The sequence below is a fragment of the Bos grunniens genome, chromosome 25, assembly GCF_055505025.1.
Source record: "Bos grunniens cultivar Pamir isolate PY7600 chromosome 25, Bosgru_T2T1.0, whole genome shotgun sequence".
Lineage (NCBI taxonomy): Eukaryota > Metazoa > Chordata > Mammalia > Artiodactyla > Bovidae > Bos > Bos grunniens.
Genome location: NC_141189.1, coordinates 32,631,059 through 32,650,453, shown reverse-complemented (window position 1 = coordinate 32,650,453; position 19,395 = coordinate 32,631,059). Strand labels below are relative to the sequence as shown.

The following is a 19,395-nucleotide window of genomic DNA, read 5'->3' as shown; positions in this document are numbered from 1 at the left end:
ACCCACATGTGGTGAAGCAACTCAGTAGCAAGCCACAACTACCAAGCCTGTGCTCTAGGGCCCGGGAGCCACGAGAGAAGTCCCCACACTGCAAATAGAGAGTAGTCCCTGCTCCCTGCAACTAGAAAAAAGATCACACAGCTACAAAGGGCCAGCACAGTCAAAAACAAACAAATAGATGTTTTTGAAGAACTGAAAGGTTTTTCAAATCTATATTGTGAGCTGAACTGTGCTTCCCTCCAAAGCTAACCCCCAGGACTTGTGAATGTGACCATACTGGTAAACAGGATCTTTGCAGATGAAGGCAGGATGAGGTCATTTGTGTGGACCTTAATCCGGCCTGGGAAACTTACAAAAAGAGAGATTTGGGCATAGATGCCTACAGAGGGCAGACAATGAGGAGACAAGGCGGAAGACAGCCACTTAAAAGCCAAGGAATCCCCAAGGCTACTAGAGAGCAGGAGAGAAGCATGGATTAGAGCCTTAGCAGGAACCAACTCTGCCAGCATGTTGATTTTGAACTTCTAGCCTCCAGAACTATGAGAAAATTTCCATTGTTTAAGCCCCTTAAAATTCAGGGTACTTTGATAGAGCAGCCCTGGAAAACTCACACAGATTTCTCGGTGTGTGCCTTGACATTTCTTCTGGAAATCTGGGGAGTAGCACTCTTTGACTTACCATTTTATACCTTTGTCTACTCTGAATTTCTTAAAGCGTGCTCCTGTGTTACTATTATCAATTTTTGACATCGATGGTGGTAAGATCTGAACCCATTTTTGTTTTCACACTAGATGGTCCTAGTAGGTGGATAGAGAAGAACAGCTAAAGTACGAGAGGGACTTCCCTGGTGGTCCAGTGGTTAAGAATCTGCTTACCAATGCAGGGGATTTGGGTTTGATTCCTTGTTAGGAAACTAGATTCCACATGCCTCAGGGCAACTGAACCCACACACCGCAACTGAAAGGTCCTGCATGCCACAGTGAAGGTCCCATGTGATGCAACTAAGGTCCCAATAAATCAATAAAGATTTTTTAAAAATCCACCTTCCAATGCAGGGGACATGGGTTCGATCCCTGGTCAGGGAACTAAGATCCCACATGCCACGGGGCAACTAAGCCCATGCCCTACAACTACTGAGTCCACGCATCGCAGCAAAAGATCCCATATGCTGCAGCAAAGATCCCTCATGCCACAACTAAGACTCGATGCAATCGAACAAATTAATAAATTAAAAAAGAAACAAAATACATCAAAGGAGGTGGTGATGAGTAAGCAGGGATTGGGACCGGAAGTGTCCTGGGAGGTGGCAGGTGTCAACACCAGGGGTTTGAAGACGGGGTGCAAACCTTGATGTAGTAGACGTCCCTTTCATCCAGGATCAACTCCAGGTGACCCATGCGGGCCCTCTGGACAGTCTCGATCTTTCCTGGGAGACAACATGAGAGTTTAGAGACCAGGGTTCAACATCCTGGATCCACCCCTGCCTTCACTGGGGGATGTCCTCCTGGCTTCCTAGTCTCTGAGCCCCGGGGTTCTCATCCATTAAACCGGGCTCTATGTAGTGCCAACCTCAGAAGGTGGCTGAGGAGTCCACAGTGAGAGGGCTGTATCTGGCCCACGGATCCGGCCTGTGGCCGGGGGCAGAGTGACAGGGGACCACTGTCTTTACCATCAAGCTCAATTCTCTTCTTGGGATGGAGCAGCTTGAGACGGAACTTCCCCTGAGGCCAGCTGTAGGTGATGTCCACCCCGACGTCCCTGGGCACTTCCGATCCGGGCGTGCCCATGAAGATGTGAGCTGAGGCTTCTTGAGGGAGCCAGCAGTCCTTCTGGAAACACAGCAGAGTCCTCAAGACCGAGAACCCAACCAGGTCCCCCCACCTGAAAAAAACCTGAGTTCTGGGCCTCCCCCATTGTTCAGTGGTAAAGAATCCACCTGCCAACGTAGAAGACACAGGTTCCATCCCTGGTCCAGGAAGATCCCACAATCTGCAGAGCAACTAAGCCCATGCGCCTCAACTACTGAGCCTGTGCTCTGGGGCCTGGGAACTGCAGCTCCTGAGGCTACATGCAGAAACTACTGAAGCCCAAACACTCTAGAGCCCATGATCCGAAACAAGAGAAGCCACTGCAGTGAGGAGCCCAAGCTCTCCCACTAGCCGCAACTAGAGAAAAGCAATGAAGACCCAAAAGTAAATAAATGTGTGTTTCCAAAAAAACCCCAAAACCTGAGTTCTTATGGTCATTCTTGTCCTTGAAAGACAAGAACCCTAAAACCAGGAGTCTGGGGCTGTACATCCTGGAGGAGAGTCCTACAGGACAACTCAGGAGCAGCTGCAACACACACCTGCCTGGACCCCCCTGGGCCTCTTCACCAGCTCAGCGTGCTCATCTCCCAGCTTTTGTGTGCTTTGCTTTTTTTAAAAAAAAACACAAATGTTTTATTTTGTATTGGGGTGTAACTGATTAACAATGTTGTGACAGTATCAGGTGGAGAATGAAGGGGCTCAGCCCCATACACATACATGTATCCATCCTCCCCCAGACTCCCCTCCCATCCAGGCTGCCACATGACATTGAGCAGAGTTCCCCGTGCTGTACGGCAGATCCCTGTTGGGTGTCCATGTTAAATACGGCTGTTTGTACATGTCCATCCCTAACTCCCTAACCATCCCTTGCCCCATCCTTCCCGCTGGCAACCATAAGCTCGTTCTCAGCCTGTGAGTCTGTTTCTGTAAGTAAGTGTATCCTGCACCATCGTACATTCACCCAGAACCAAGTAACATTCACTGCTGCGTGCGAGGCACCATTACAGGTACAGGGGGTGCAGCCGAGTGTTATACACAAAGTCCTGCCCTCCTGGCAGCCACTCCACACTCACAGGACCTCCAGACACAGAAGGAAGTGAGACGGCAGCTGGTGGCTGTGAGTGCTCTGCTGACAAACTCGGAGTCAGGGGTCATTGTTCTGGACCGGGTGGTCAGGGGAGGGAAGTTGTTTCTGAAGAAGGGGCATTTGATGAGACCAGGAGGCAGCAAGGCACAGAGTCAAGAGGATGTCTAGGAAAGAGTGTTCCGGGCAGAGGAAATTGCCAATGCAAAGGCCCTGGGCAGCAATGTGCTTGGTATTTAATTAAAAGGAGGTCAGTGTGTCTGGAGAGCGGTGAACCTGGTCAAAAAGTGGGGAGATGGGGAGGAGAGGCCGGCACGGCTGGATCATTGAAAGCCTGTAGGTCAGAAAGAAAGGAGCCACTGCAGAGTCCCAAGCAGAGGACAGACACAATCCTTTAGGGATTTTGGAAGGTCTGTCTGGCTGCTGGTAGAAAACACACGGGAAGGAGACAAGAGTGGGAACTGGGAGGTCAGATAGGAGGCTGTTGAGTGTCTGTTCTGTGCCAGGTGCTGGGGACCCAGGAGTGAGAAAGGCACTGGATCTGTTCCCAGGAACTGAGTGACTAGTGGGGAAGACAGATCTTAATTAACCAGCTTCAATAATGAACACAAATGTGACTGAAAGGGAAGGAACACAGTGCCCTTAGAGCACATAACATACGAACATGGCCACTTCAGGGCAATCAGGGCAGGCTTCCCTGAGGAGGTGACCTCTTGAGTGGAGCTACGAAGGTTGATTCAGCGTTAACAAGCCAACAGCCAGAGACAGAGGAGCCGCATGTGCAAGGGTACTGAGGCAGGAGGGGAACTACAGCAGGACAAGCCCAGCCCAACAGCTCCGGGGAGGAGGCCCCCGTCTTTATGAGTGATGGTCAACACTGACCCCTGAGTAGAAGACCTAGGGAGGCCCTGAATCCAGATGAGAAAGAAGAAGGTTCCCTAGGGCCTACCTGGGGGTGGAGGGTGTAGGCAGCTTCCAGCAGATACTGTTGGAGCCCCTGGTCCTGCTTCTTCAGCGTCACGGCTGCGAACACAGGCACCGAGAGCAGGGAGGGCTGGTCGGGTGCCGGCCAGCGCACCTCAGTGCAGAGCTGCCATCCCCAGGTGTGGGCTGCTGTGGGAAAGGGAGCAGGCACCGCCAGTCAGGAGAGAGCTGAGGGCTCCGGGCGGAGCTACGGATGCTCCCATCAGCAAAGAAAGAGCACCTCCACATTCTTCGGAGAAACAGTATCATTTAGTCATTAATCATAGCAGGTGGTGCTGTGTAGACTAGGGTTTCTCAGCTTTGGCACTCTCAACCCGTGACCTGGATAATTCCTCATTGTGGGGGACCGCCCTGGGCTCGACCCACTAGACGCCTTTAGCACCTCCCACACCAGTATGACAACCAGCAATGTCAACAGACATTGCCAACTGTCCCCCGGCAAGGGTAGGGTCAAAATCACCCCTGGGTTCAGGACCCCTCGTATAGACTATCAGAATATCCGGCAGTACGAGGTAGGACCCAGACTCTGGAGCAAGAAAGCCTGGATCCGCATTCCCGTTCTGCCATTGCCCAGCTGTGTGACTTTGGGCAAGTTACCTAACATCTCTGTGCTTTGGTGTTTCTCATCTGTCCATGGAGACTGATAATAGATCCAGCCCCATGCTGTAGCTGGGAGGATTTACAGCTCAGTGAGTGTTCAGGACACGGTTTAGCCTAAAGAAGTAACTTAAGTAGGCTCCTCCCCCACTTTACCCCCCAAATGATTGCAAGATCTGCAACTGATCTACCTCCTTCTCTTCCTTCTCAATTTTGTTGCCTTTGACCTGATGTTATCATCAAGGAGTTTTCTTGCTATTAAAATATGAAGTTCAGGACTTTCCTGGTAGTCCAGTGGTCAAGAATCCACCTGCCAATGCGGTGGACTCAGGTTTGATCCCTGGGTCAGGAAGATCCCACATGCCATGGGGCAACTAAGCCTGAATGCCACAGCTACTGACCCCGTGTGCTGCAACTGCTGAGCCTCTGCCCCGGGGCCCGCCCTCCGCTACAAGAGAAGCCGCCACAGTGAGAAGCCCATGCGCCACAGGAGACAGTAGTCCCCACTCACCGCAGCTGACAAAAGCCTGCGTGCAGCCGTGAAGACCCAGCGCAGCCAAAAATACACACATATAAACACACGTAAAAAGGGAAATGCAAAAAATCTACTTAAAAAATGCCCTTCTTTACAGACTTCAAAAGTTACGGGGTATCTCAGTATTTTACTAAACCAGGAGTTGGCAAACATTTTCAAGTAAATGGCCAGATGGTAAATACTTGAGGTTTTGCTGGTCACACAACCGTGACCGCAGTTTGCTGTTACTCAGCTCTGCTGTTGTTGAAGAAAGGCCACAGACAACGGGAGTGGCTCTGCACCAATCAAACTTCATTTCTGGGCACTGGACTATGAACTTCACTAATTTCTCACATGTTCTGAAATAGTCTTCTTTTGATTATTTTTTCACTGTTTGGAAACATAAAAGTCTATTCTTAGCTCAAAGGCCGTCATAATAAGCCATTCTCCTACTGTTGGATATTTGAGTTGCCACCTTTTTTTTTTTTTTGCTCTGTAAATAATGATGCAACAAACATCTCTGTGCATTCGGCACTTTTAAAGCTATTTTGGCTTATTTTCATAAGGTATAGGGAGGGCTTCACATGTGGTGCTAGTGGTAAGGAACCCACCTGCCAATGCAGGAGATACAAAAGACGTGGGTTCAATCCCTTGGTCGGGAAGATCCCCTGGAGCAGGAAATGGCAACCCACTCCAGTATTCTTGCTTGGAAAATTCCATGGACAGAGGAGCCTGGCGGGCTACAGTCCGTGGGGCCACAAAGAGTCGGACACACCTGAGTAACTGAACACACAGAGTCTAGACAGAGCATCACTGAGCTAAGGGGCATAAGTACTTTCTGGGCAGAAGATAACTCTGGAATTTGGAGCTGTTATCTTACCCCTCAGCCCCCAAGATGCCCATCCTGGGACAATGACACGGAGGGCCTGCTGGCACCCACCTTCCTTGCTGGTACAGGACTGGGCCTCGGAAGGGCTGGGAAGGTGATTGAGGCTCCTCACACCATCCCCAGTGATGAGATACAGCTGAGAGCTGGGTGGGAAGGGAGGAAGTGCCAGGTGAATCACTGCATTCATCCATAAAACCACCAGGGCGAGATGCTGAGGCAGGTCCCACCCGGAACTGGACAGGCCCTTGGGGCACCAGCACGCTGGTGGGGGAGTCAGTCCATGAACACAGGGGGTGACAAGCGCTATGAAAAACCTAAATTATGGGATGGCATGGGCATAGCATCCATCTTGGGGATACAGCAAGGCATTGGTTAGTTGGGGGGTTTGGAGGGGACACTCTGCAGAGGTAATATATGGTCAGAGAATCAAAGGATGAGAAGGAGCCGGCATCCCAGAGGGAACGGCAGGTGCAAAGGCCCTAGGGTGAGAATAAAGGGCGCTCTTTAGGACCACTGACAAAAGGGTGGTGAGGGGGTCAGAATGGTGGGGAGGGAGTGAGGGGTGGCGTAGTGGCAGGAGACAGGTGAGGGAGTGGGCAGGGCCTCCATCCGGCAGGGAAAGCATGCTAGCTGGGCTATTCTGGATGCAAGCAAGGGATTTTAAATAGGGGAGGGGGAGCGTGAAAGGATTTAATTGACAAGTAAAAGGAGACCCCACTGGCTGCTGCCCAGAGAGGGTCGGGTGGGCAACAGTGCCTCCAGCAAGGGAAGGGAGGAGGTGGGGGTGGGGGCAGTCTGGCTTCTCCTGTTTCCTCTGAATTCACTGTTCTCTAAGCATCACCTCTCCAGGAGGCTGGGGAAGAGCAGACCCCAGGAGGGACCCCCGGAAAGATCTGAGCACTGTGGGAGGCCCCACCTCCCGGTCTCCCTCAGCCCCTGTCACAGACACACCCACCCTACCCTGACATACACACACACACACACACGCACACACACACACGATACACCCCGCTCACTGACATGGGCAAATTGTCTCACAAACACGCCCACAGACATGCAATCACATACACAGACTCACAGGCACACCTGTAGGCACACACACTCAGACACAGGCATGCACTCTCTCACAGACACTCACACCCACACCAGTGCCCACCCTGCCTCACACACAGACATATTCACGGGCTCCCTCCTCGGGTTCGGGAACCCACCTGAAGTGGAACAGCTCCACGACCTCCTCTGGTGTATTCAGATGCACCCTGAGGTCTTGGCCCTTCCTCGCCTGGATCCCACCATCCAGGCTGGCGGTGCCGCGGACACCAGTCACCCACCTCAGCCCGGCCTGCCCCAGGGCACCCACTGTGCCCATCTGCGCCGAGATCTGGAGCAGCGCGCTAAGGAAGAAGCACATGGCTGCAGCCTATGGCCCCAGGCAATAGCCAAACCAGTGCCAACCCACACACCACCCACGAACCCCCTGCCAGCTTCACTCCATGGTTCTGAGTCAGAGCGGCTCCTCCGCTGTGGCCATCACTGACCACACACTCCACGTGGGCCAAGCACTCTATACCTTGCCACTGAACCCTCACCATCATTAGCCCCATTTAATAGACAGACAAACCGAGGCTCACAGAGGTGACGCCGTCTGCATGAGTTCCACAGTTGGGACATGGAACAGCCAGTCTGGAGCCCTGGTTGTCAGAGCCCAAGCCCAAGGTCTCTATGCCCAACAAAAGGTAGCACAGGACACCCACATTCCCCACACTGGACCCAGAAATGAAAGGCAGGTCAGCTTAGTGACTGGGAGAGTCACCCAGCAGGCCTGGGAGAGGTGAGCATTGTTCTGCTCAAAATCCTTGATGCCGTGTGGCCCCGGGTCAGCTGTGCACTCATTGTGAGTCTCAATTTCCTTAACCCTTAATGGAAATAAGAAAAGTGTCCACCTTGTGTGTGGCCATGTGGGTTCCTGTACCTTAAATGCCCCCGCCTCCCTCTCCTCCCACCCTCTCCCCCAAGAGGCAGAGGGGGCAGAGGGAAGAGCGGGGCTGAGACACAAGCTGTGAATCCCAGCTGCTGTGCTACCTTGGGCATGGGGGTTGTACCTTGCTGAGCCTCAGTCTTCTCATCTGTAAAGTGGGCACAACTGCCCAGGATCTCCTTAGTCTCTTGGCACAAAAAACACTCCATCTACAGTAGCTGGTATAAAGGTAGTCAGCAGAGCAGGGCTCCCCGTTCACCCCATGCTGATGCCTCAGCTCTCTGCAGGGGGAGGCCCCGATCCACCTATGTCCCCCAGATCTGAGGAGCCAGTTACCTGGGCTTGACGTAACCTTTCACAGAGAAATCTGAGCGCTGCTGGAAGTCGGCTGTCCCTCGGACCCGGATGCCGACGGCAGCCGAGACATTGAGGGTCAACCGGGCTGGGAGGCCGGACATGGTGGGAAACGTGAGCTCCTCCATCACCAGGTTCAGCCTCCGGTTCACCTGAACCTCCTGGCCCTGCAGTCAGAGAACAGTAGAGTGCACATGACCCCCTCACTCGCCCCTCACAACCCTCAGACAGAACCTTATCATTGTCCCCAGTTTCCAGATGAGAAAACAGAGCCCCCAAAGAGATAAAAATAACCCAGCTGAGCCCATGTAGCTAGAAACCGGCAGAACTAGGGTTTGAACCAAGACAGTTTACTGCAGGTCATAGTCAGAGGTCAGGCATCCAGGCCCACCCAGGGTGTGGGCCGTGCTTGCACACCTGGTACAGAGCACTTAGTAAGTGTCAGGCACACTCCACTTTGCTGCATTTTTACTGCACTGAGTCATTTGATTCAACCGCTCTATGAAGTAGATTTTATTACTACTATTCTATCATGCCCATTTCACAGAGGCAGAAACTGAGGCCATGGTAAATTCAACAATGTGCCCAAGGCAGTAAGCGGTGCAGCCAATTTTTGACCTTGAGCAGTCTGGTTCCAAATTTCATGCTCTTGAGTTTGAAAGTACTTTAGTATTCCCCCAAAGCATCAAAGGAAACATCATCAGGTCAGACGGCAGGGATGGGCCAAGCCCAGCCTGAGGTACCTTCAGGAGTTTGATGGCAAGCTCAGCCAGGTTCAGGGACTGGTGAGTCACGCGGCTCCCCATCGCCCCACAGTTGACAAAGCTCAACTCATGCCCGAACACCTTCATGCTCAGCTGACACTTCAGCGCCTGCCGCTCCCCGCGCCTCCGGGCCACCTGTGACCAGGAACAGGTCTGGCTTAGCCGGGCAAGGCCCCTGGACCTTGGGAGGGGGAAGGGGCAGCTGGAGAGAAAGGTCAAGGGCTTGTGGGGTTCAGAACAGGACTTGCAAAACTCATGGTCCACAGGCAGAACCTACAGATATACTTTCTTATACCTGCACAGTCTACCCAACACCCAGTGCAATGTGCGTGTGTGAATAATAGAGGCTTTCAAAGATCCAGGCTGAATATGATCCAGCAATATAGCCAGACAAAACTGCAATTCAAAAACATAGATGCACCCCAGTGTCCCTCAGCAGAGTAATGGATAGAGAGGTGGTACAATGGAATACTACTCAGCCATGAAAAAGAATGAAATAACGCCCTTAGCAGCAACATGGATGAACCTAAAGATTGTTATACTGAGTGAAGTAGGCCAGACAGAGAAAGACAAATATCATATGGTATCACCTACATGTGGAATCCAGAAAAATGATACTAAAGTGAACTTATTTACAAAGCAGAAATAGAGTCACAGATATAGAAAACAAACTTATGGTTACCAGAGGGGAAAGCGGGGTGGATAAACTGGGAGATTGAGATTGACACATACACACTGCTGCTGCTGCTGCTAAGTCACTTCAGTAGTGTCCGACTCTGTGCAACCCTATAGACAGCAGCCCACCAGGCTCTGCCGTCCCTGGGATACTCTAGGCAAGAACACTGGAGTGGGTTGCCATTTCTTTCTCCATTGCGTGAAAGTGAAAAGTGAAAGTGAAGTCGCTCAGTCGAATCCGACTCATAGCGACCCCATGGACTACAGCCTACCAGGCTCCTCCGTCCGTGGGATTTTCCAGGCAAGAGTACTGGAGTGGCTTGCCACTGCCTTCTCCGCACATACACACTACTACATATAAAATAGATAATAAGTAACTATACAGCACAGGAAACTCTACTCAATACTCTGTTAATAACCTATATGTGAAAAGAATCTAAAAAAGAGTAGATACACATATATGGGGGTTTCCCTGGTGGCTCAGCTGGTAAAGAATCCGCCTGCAGTGTGGGAGACCTGGGTTCAATCCCTGGGTTGGGAAGGTCCCCTGGAGGAGGGCATGGAAACCCACTCCAGTATTCTTGCCTGGAGAATCCCCATGGACAGAGAAGCCTGGAGGGTTACAGTCCATGGGGTCGCACAGAGTCGGACATGACTGAGCAACGAAGCACAGCACATACATATATGGAAACCTGAGTCACTTTGCTGTAAACCTGAAACTAACACTATATTGTAAGTCAACTATGAAAGTGAAAGTCACTCAGTCGTGTCTGACTCTTTGCGACCCCATGAACTATATATAGTCCATGGAATTCTCCAGGCCAGAATATTGGAGTGGGTAGCCTTTCCCTTCTCCAGGGGATCTTCCCAACCCAGGGATCGAACCCCGGTCTCCCACATGGCAGGCAGATTCTTTACCAGCTGAGCCACAACTACACTTCAGTAAAAATTTTTAGAAAAAGTTGCAAAGCTAGTACAGAGAGCTCCCATGTACAGCTCACCCTGTTTCCTCCACTGTTAGCATCTTACACGACCAAGACGCACAGTGAAAACGAAGAAACCAACACCAACATGCTTTTAACTAAACTCCAGACTTTATTCGGATTTCACCAGTTTTTCCCTTCCACCCTCTTTCTGTTCCAGGATTGAATCCAGTACCACATGGTATTTGGTATCAAGTCTCTTCAGTCTCCTCTGGTCTGTGACAGCTTCTTGGTCTTTATTTTTCAGGCAGTATGTATTTTTTTTTTTTTTTCTACTATTTAAAACCTGGAAGATTTTATATAAAATCCAGATACCCAGCTTCTCAAAAAAAAGAGAAATATTGGCCTGTCTCCCACTGCCTCCCAGTCTCCCCCTCTCCAAAAGGGCAACAGGCATTCAGAACTGAGCGGTGGCTGCCAGTGAGCCGAGGCCTGAGCTGCAAGCCTGTCTACCACGGTCCCCACCATGCTGTCTCTCCAGCACTCAGGCCAAGGACTACTGTCCCTCATCACTGAAGAAGTGAAGTTGCTCAGTCGTGCCCGACTCTTTGTGACCCCACAGACAGTAGCCTGCACCAGGCTCCTCCATCCATGGGATTTTCTAGGCAAGAGTACTGGAGTGGGTTGCTGTTTCCTTCTCCAGGGAATCTTCTTGACCCAGGGATCGAACCCAGGTCTCCCGCATTGTAGACAGACACTTTACCATCTGAGCCACCAGGGAAGTCCCACTCCTCACTGCACTTGTGCAAAATATATCTTGCAAAGTGAATATATACCAAAAGCGAGAAGACAGGACTTCCCTGGTGGCACAGTGGTTAGGAATCCGCCTGCCAAGGCAGGGGACACAAGTTCAATCACTGGTCCAGGAAGATGTCACACGTCACGGAGCAACTAAGCTGATGTGCCACAACTACCGAGCCCATACGCTGCACCTCCTGAAGCTCGAGCACCTAGAACCTGTGCTCCGCGACGAGAGAAGCCACTGCAGTGAGAAGGCCGAGCACCACAATGAAGAGCAGCCACCACTCGCCACAACCAGAGAAAGACCGCACATACCAACAAAGACCCAGAGCAGACAAAAGTTAACTGACTGATTAAAAAAAAGAAACCTAAACAAAAAAAAAGGCCTTAAAAAAAGTGAGAAAATAACAGACCAATTGTGTTATTCTAAGAAATTGTGGGATTGTGATTCTAAGAAAAAACATTTATATCCAATCCACAGCCCTCATTCAAGTTACTCACTGGCTTCAGACTTAGTCCAAGAGGCTTTTGACGGCAGGGACCACACCCTGATCATCTTTGTGTTCCTGGGCTGTGTGTGGGTCACAGCTGATGGTGAGTGAGTGAACAGGTGAGGAAATGCCTCAGCCACCAGCTTGATCACCCCCAGATGTACATGGACATGACATTTATAAGACCAAAAGGGGACTAACAACCTCAGTATCCACTGGTGGGGAAAAGGTTATGTAAAGTAAGGTCCCCACCCACAGAATGGGTATTAAAATGTTTACATACAGTAAGTTTTCAGTAAGAAAAATACTTAGTACTAGTATCAAGTGGGAAACCAGAGGAAGCACACACACACACCCCTTGCCCAGCAAGTCCACTACTGTGCACACACGGAGCAAGTGTATGCACACACATTCACCACAGAGACATGCACAAGAATGTACTACCTAAACATCAGACGCTGGCTTTAAAGATGGATAAGGAAACTGTTAACAGTAAATGGATAGCCCATCAAAAGTAACTGGATAAAGAAACTGTGGTCTGTTCACACCATGGAATGCTATATAGTAAGGACAATGAACAAGCTGCAAGCACCCACAGCAACACAGAGTGATCTCACAAACATACTTTAAGCAAAAGAAGTCAGACACAAAAAAGAGGATGTGGACAGCTTTATTCACAATCATAAGATGGGAGCAGCCCGAAAGTCCATGAGTGGGTAAAGGGACATGCAAAACATGGTTCATCCATACAATGAATAGTATCCAGCCTTAAGAAGGAATGAAGCACAAAATCAGAACCATAGGTTAATGGAACACGTTAGAGAGCCCAGAAATAAACTCACACACCTAAGATCAATTAATCTATGATAAAGGACATAAGAATATATATTGGGGAAAAGACAGTTTCTTTAGCAAGTGGTGCTGGGAAAGCTATATAGCTGCTTGTAAATCAATGAAGTTAGAACACATTCTCACATCATACACAAGAATAAACTCAAAATGGCTTAAAGACTTAAACATAAGACATGACACCATAAAACTCCTAGAATATAGGCAAAACATTCTCTGACATAAATCGTAGCGATGTTTTCTTAGGTCAGTCTCCCAAGGCAAAAGAAATAAAAGGGAAAATAAACAGGACCTAACCAAACTTAGAGGAGAAGGCAGTGGCACCCCACTCTTGCCTGGAAAATCCCATGGATGGAGGAGCTTGGTGGGCTGCTGTCTACGGCGTCACACAGAGTCGGACACGACTGAAGCGACTTAGCAGCAATAGTAGCAATCAAACTTAGAAGCTTTTGCACAGCAAAAGAAACCATAAACAAAAAAAGATAGCCTATGGACTGAGAGAAAATATTTGCAGGTGATGCAATTGACAAAAGATTAATTTCCAAAATACATAAACAGTTCACACAGCTCAGTGTCAGAACAACCTAGTCATAAAGCGGGCAGAAGATCTAAAGGGACATTTCTCCAGAGAAGACATACAGATGGCTGACAGGCTCAACATCACTAATTACTAGAGAAATGCAAATCAAGAGCGCTTCACACCGTGCACCTTAATGTTTCTAGCAGCAACAGCTAAGATATGGAAGCAATCTAAGTGTCTACTGAGAGATAAATGGATAAAGAAGATGAGAGATACACACACACGATGGAATACTGCTCGGCCATAAAAAAGAATGAAATAACGTCATCTGCGGCAACGTGGATGGACCTAGAGATGATCTCACTGAGTAAAGTCAGAGACAGACATCACGGGATATCACTTATACGTAGAATCTAAAAAATGATATAAATGACCTTACTTACAAAACAGAAAGAGACCCACAGACATAGAGAACAAACTTACGGTTACCAAAGGGTAAAGGGGCCGGGGAGGGATAAATTAGGAGTTTGGGATTAACATACACACAGTACTATATATAAAACAGATAAACAACAAGGACTTCCTGCACGAAAGTGAAAGCGAAGTCACTCAGTCGTGTCTGACTCTTTGTGACCCCATGGACTATAGCCCACCAGGCTCCTCTGTCCATGGAAGTCTCCAGGCAAGAAGACTGGAGTGGGCTGCCATTTCCTTCTCCAGGGGATCTTCCTGAAACAGGGATCGAACCCGGGTCTCCTGCACTGCTAGCAGATTCTTAACCAGCTGAGCCATGAGGGAAGCTCCTAAATTTTGTCTTTTTTGGTTGCACCATGAGGCATGTGGAATCTTGGCTTCCTAACCAGGGACTGAACCCTCATCCCCTGCAGTGGAAACACGGAGTCTTAACCACTGTACCACTGCAGGGAAGTTCAGGAAGTCCATTCAGGGAAGTTGCTATAGAGCACAGAGAAATATACTCAATATCATAAAAGAATCTGAGAAAGTGCATATGTACACACACACACACGCACACGTATAACTGAATTACTTTGCTGTACACCAGAAACCATCACAGAATAAATCAACTATACTTCAATTAAGAAAGGAATTATTTGTGGGATAGAAAAAAAGAATGAAGTACTGATACATGCTATGACACAAACGAACCTCAAGAACATGCTCAGTGAAGGAAGCCAGACGCAAAAGGCCACACAGTGTATGATTCTGTTTATAAGAAATGTCCAGAATAGATAAATCCATCGAGACAGAAAGCACATTCATGGCTGGCAGGGCTGGGAAATGAGGGTACGGCGCGTGACCACTAACGGAGGTGGGGTCTCCTTGGGGTGATGAAAATGTTTTGTACTAGACAGATGGGGTGGTTGCACAACCCTGTGAATGTATCACATATCACTGAATTGTATATTTTTAAACAGCATGGGGAATAGATGGGGAAACAGTGGAAACAGTGTCAGACTTTATTTTTCTGGGCTCCAAAATCACTGCAGATGGCGACTGCAGCCATGAAATTAAAAGACGCTTACTCCTTGGAAGGAAAGTTATGACCAACCTAGATAGCATATTCAAAAGCAGAGACATTACTTTGCCAACAAAGGTCCGTCTAGTCAAGGCTATGGTTTTTCCAGTGGTCATGTATGGATGTGAGAGTTGGACTGTGAAGAAAGCTGAGTGCCGAAGAATTGATGCTTTTGAACTGTGGTGTTGGAGAAGACTCTTGAGAGTCCCTTGGACTGCAAGGAGATCCAACCAGTCCATTCTGAAGGAGATCAGCCCTGGGATTTCTTTGGAAGGAATGATGCTAAAGCTGAAACTCCAGTACGTTGGCTGCCTCATGTGAAGAGTTGACTCATTGGAAAAGACTGATGCTGGGAGGGATTGGAGGCAGGAGGAGAAGGGGATGACAGAGGATGAGATGGCTGGATGGCATCACTGACTCGATGGATGTGAGTCTGAGTGAACTCTGGGAGTTGGTGACGGACAGGGAGGCCTGGCGTGCTGCGATTCACGGGGTCACAAAGAATCGGACACGACTGAACTGAACTGAACTTTATGTTACGTGAATGTCACCTCATTTTTTTTTTCCCAAAAGAGTACACGTAAATGATTCCATTTACATAAAGTTCACAAAAGGAACTAGACGTGACTTCTACTATCAACCAGATTGAAGTAACAGGGACTGGATTTACCTCCCCATGTCGAGCAACTCGAAACTCAGATGAAACAGATTAAACGAAAGTTCCCAAGACATTAGACACCATCAGGTAATGAGAGATGAACAACCAAGAGACAGGAAATAGCAAGGTGAGCCTCAGCTCCCCGCCTGGAGGGAGTTCAGGCTGAGGGGCTGGGAGGGGAACAGAGTGGGGCAGGGCAGACTCTTGGAGTTATGGATCTGGGAGCCTGGGGACACCAAGGTGACTGGACATTGCAGGGCAGAGTACAAGAGGGGAAAATGTTGCGCAGAGAACTCTGGAAGTCTCCAGAGAGTTCCAAGAATCTCTGTAACACTGCTTTAGGCAAAGACTTCTTAGATGTTAACACCCAAAACACTAGACATAAAAGAAATGGATAAACGTGACTTTATCCAAATCAAGAATGTCTGCTCTTTAAAAGACACTGTTGGGACTTCCCTGGGGGTCCAGGGGTTAAGAATCTGCCTTCCAACTCAGGGGACATGGGTTTGATCCCTGGTTGAGAAACTGAGATACACATACTGTGGGGTAACTAAGCACACACACCACAACCAAGAGAAGCCCACGACTGCAACTACCGAGCCCATGCACTCTAGAGCCCGGGCGCCACACCTAGAGGAGCCTGCACGCCACAGGGAAGGCCCAGCATGGCCAGAAAAAGACACTGTAAGGGAATGGAAAGACCATGCCACACACTGGGAGGAAATACTTGCAAGTCACACAGCTAATAAAAGCCTTGTGTTCTGAATAGATCAAGAATGTTCAAAACTTGCTCTTAAGAAACCCAATTTTTTTTAAAAAAGGACAAAATATTTGAACATACACTTCACCAAAGACACATGGATGACAAATAAGCACATGAAAAGATGCTCAACATTAGCAACATTAGGGAATAAAGCCATGAGATACTACCGCACACTATTAGAATGGCTAAAACTAAAAAGTCTAATCCTACCAAGTGTTGGCGAGGATGTGGAAGAATTAGACCTCTGATACACTGCTGGTGGGGATGCAAAATAGTACAACCACTTTGCAAAACAATTTAGCTATCTCTTAAAAAATTAAACATATGATCCAGCCATCCCATCCCTCAATATTTACCCGAAACCTGAAAACATATGTTTATATGTAGATTTGTAATGGTAAGTCAATCCAATATCTTGCCTGGAAAATCCCATGGATAGAGGAGCCTGGCAGGCTACAGTCCATGGGGTTGCAAGAGCTGGACACAACTTAGCAACTAAACCACCACCCCGTACATAAATGTGCATAGCAGCCCTACGTGTAACAGCCCCCAAACCGGAAATAACGCAAACGTTCATCAACAGGTGAACACGTAGACAGACTGTGGTCCATCCCTACAATGGAACACTGCTTGACCACAGGAAGAAATAAACTATTCGTACACCCTGCACGATGGATGAATCGCAAAATAATTACACTGAATAGAGGAAGTGAGGCCAGAAAGCAGCACATGCTTTAAAGACAAAAGTATATGCTGCATGATTCCATTTACGCAACATTCCAGAAAATGCAAACTCATCTATTGTGACAGAAAGAGCATATCACAACAGGGGGGCAGGGGTGGAGCAGGAAGAAGGGATCAAGGAGCACTAAGAAACCTTTGGGGGTGATGGATATGTTGATTTAGTCGATGATGGTTTCATGGTGTATTGCTGCTGTTTCTCAGTCACAAAATCATGTCTAACTCTGCAACCCCGTGGACTGTAGCCCGCCACAGTCCTTCTGTCCACGGGATTTCCCAGGCAAGAACACTAGAGTGGGTCACCATTCCCTCCTCCAGGGCATCTTCCTGACCCAGGGAAGGAACCCTTGTCCCCTGCACTGGCAGGCAGATTCTTTACCACTGAGCCATCAGTGAAGCCCCTTCACGGTATTTACATATGTCAAAACTTGTCAAACAGTATGTGTCAACACTTTAAACACATACCATTTATTGTAGGGCAATTACACCTCAACAAGGCTGATTTTTAACGTTACTCAGTGCTATTAGGAGTCAGAACAGTGGTTGCTTACCTCTGGTTATGGGTGGGTAAACCAGAATAGAGAGGCAGAAGGGTGCCTTTGGGGAGCTTATGAGGGTCTGGGTGCCGGTTACAAGGATGTTTCACTGATGGAAACACACTTCCAAGGTGGGTACTTTTCTAAGTATGTGATATATCAAATGGTTTTTCAAAAGAAGGCAGGCTAGCAGCTCCCTGCTGAGATCTGACCAGCAATTTGCTTCTGTAAGGGGGTAGGGGTGGGAGGGCAGGGTCAGAGTTCATGGACACCTGAGTCCCCCAGTCCCAAAGCCCAAGCTGGCACCTGACAGGGGGGAGGGTGAAATGAGGTGGGCACAGGTGCTTCCCTTACCTTCTGCTGCAAGTCTCTCATCTTTCTGGACCTTTCTCCTGTACAGGCGGGGTCGGCCGGCTGCAGTGTGGGCCCTGGCTCTGCCTCTGGGGGCTCCTTCGCCTGGGCTTGTCTCTCCTCTTCCTGCCCCCAGAATGACTTGGGGCCAAACAGCCTGCGGGCCATTTCCTCAGCATTTTCCAGACGGAGCCCCAACTGGGAAGGAAAGTCAGGGGCTCAGGGAACAGTAACTTGGTTATAATAGTAACCAAGAGCTGTGGGGTTGGGAGCTTGAACAGGGGCCTCCAGGCTCCGTAGGGCCCATCCAGGCCCAAATGTCGAGAGATAAAATCTCAGCTCCACATCTGCTTGGCAAATGCCACACAGCAAGAATTCTGATCAATTCTTTGAGGCCTGGTTCAAATGTCACCACCTCTGGGATGCCTTCCCTGAATTCCCATATTACCGGCTCCATACATCTCCCCTCCCCACCCTCAACCAAATTTATTACCCCTTCCTCTGAGTGTCAAGCACAATACTCCAAGGTCACACTCAGACTAATTTGTGTGTCTCCCTGCAAGATTTTGAGCTCCATAAGAGCAGGGACCTGTGTCTCATTCACCAAGTGCACTCAATGCCTGGTGAGATGGTTAATTCTGTGTCTACATGACTGGGCTATAGGGTGCCCAGATATTTGGTCCAGTGTTATTACATATGTTTCTGTGAGAGCGTTTTTGGATGAGTTTAACATTTAGACCAGTGGACTGAGTCGAGCAGATTGCCCTCCATAATGTGGGTGAGCCTCATCTAATCAGTTCAAGGCCTGAATGAAACAAAGGGCTACCCTTCCTCCAAATAAGAGGGTGTTCCTCCTGCCTGACTGTCTTCAGACTGGGACACTGACTTTTCCTGCCTTTGGACGGGAAGTACACCATCAGTTCCCCTGGGTCTCCCAGCTCTGCTGACTGTAGATCTCTGGGACCTGTCAGCCTCTATAACCCTCTTGGTTCTACTTTTCTGGAGAACCCTAACAGATGACCTGACTGATTCTCAAAATCTGATGGATGAATTAATGAGTCCTTCCTTCATTTCATCTACCTATCCATCCACCCACGTATTCACTCATTCTTACATCCTTTCCTTCCGACCTCTCATCTAGCTGTCTATGATGGCATTTTTAGAGAAATTACCAGAAGTTCAGCCCTTGGCAGATCTAAGCTCAGGTGCCCAGCAGGCAAAGTTTGGATGGTAAGTCCCCAGTTCTCCATAAATTAGAAAGCGCTGGGATAGGGCACAGAGAGCCCTTCCTCAGACAAGCTCCAGGGACCTGGGGGAAGAGATGGAAGGGCCCCAAGGTGTTATATTACTTCAAAGCTTGCTGGGCACATGACCTCAGAGATCATCCCTTTTCCATTGCTTCCCCTTACAAATCATTTTCCACACTCAAATCGCGTGTCACTCCCCAACTTGAAACCCTTCCTCAACATGGTCCTGCTCCCTCCCCGAGCTCCCATCTTAACATTCTCCTCCTGTTCTCTAATCTATTTCTGTTCCTTAAACACACTAAGCCCTCTCTCATCTCAGGGACGTTGCACA

At 49.0% G+C, this 19,395-nt stretch overlaps 1 protein-coding gene across 1 annotated transcript in view; it reads right to left on the bottom strand.

The window, feature by feature from the left end:
* Window positions 1-19,395, bottom strand: part of APOLTP (apolipoprotein lipid transfer particle homolog) — a 184,119-nt gene that overhangs the window by 112,501 nt on the left and 52,223 nt on the right. The window contains exons 17-24 of the mRNA XM_086375601.1: window positions 17,821-18,015; window positions 8,952-9,107; window positions 8,191-8,375; window positions 7,088-7,270; window positions 5,928-6,019; window positions 3,842-4,005; window positions 1,670-1,829; window positions 1,347-1,426 (exon numbers count right to left, since the gene is read on the bottom strand). Coding sequence (XP_086231727.1) covers window positions 1,347-1,426; window positions 1,670-1,829; window positions 3,842-4,005; window positions 5,928-6,019; window positions 7,088-7,270; window positions 8,191-8,375; window positions 8,952-9,107; window positions 17,821-18,015 — 1,215 coding nt within the window. The remainder of the gene's footprint in view (window positions 1-1,346; window positions 1,427-1,669; window positions 1,830-3,841; window positions 4,006-5,927; window positions 6,020-7,087; window positions 7,271-8,190; window positions 8,376-8,951; window positions 9,108-17,820; window positions 18,016-19,395) is intronic.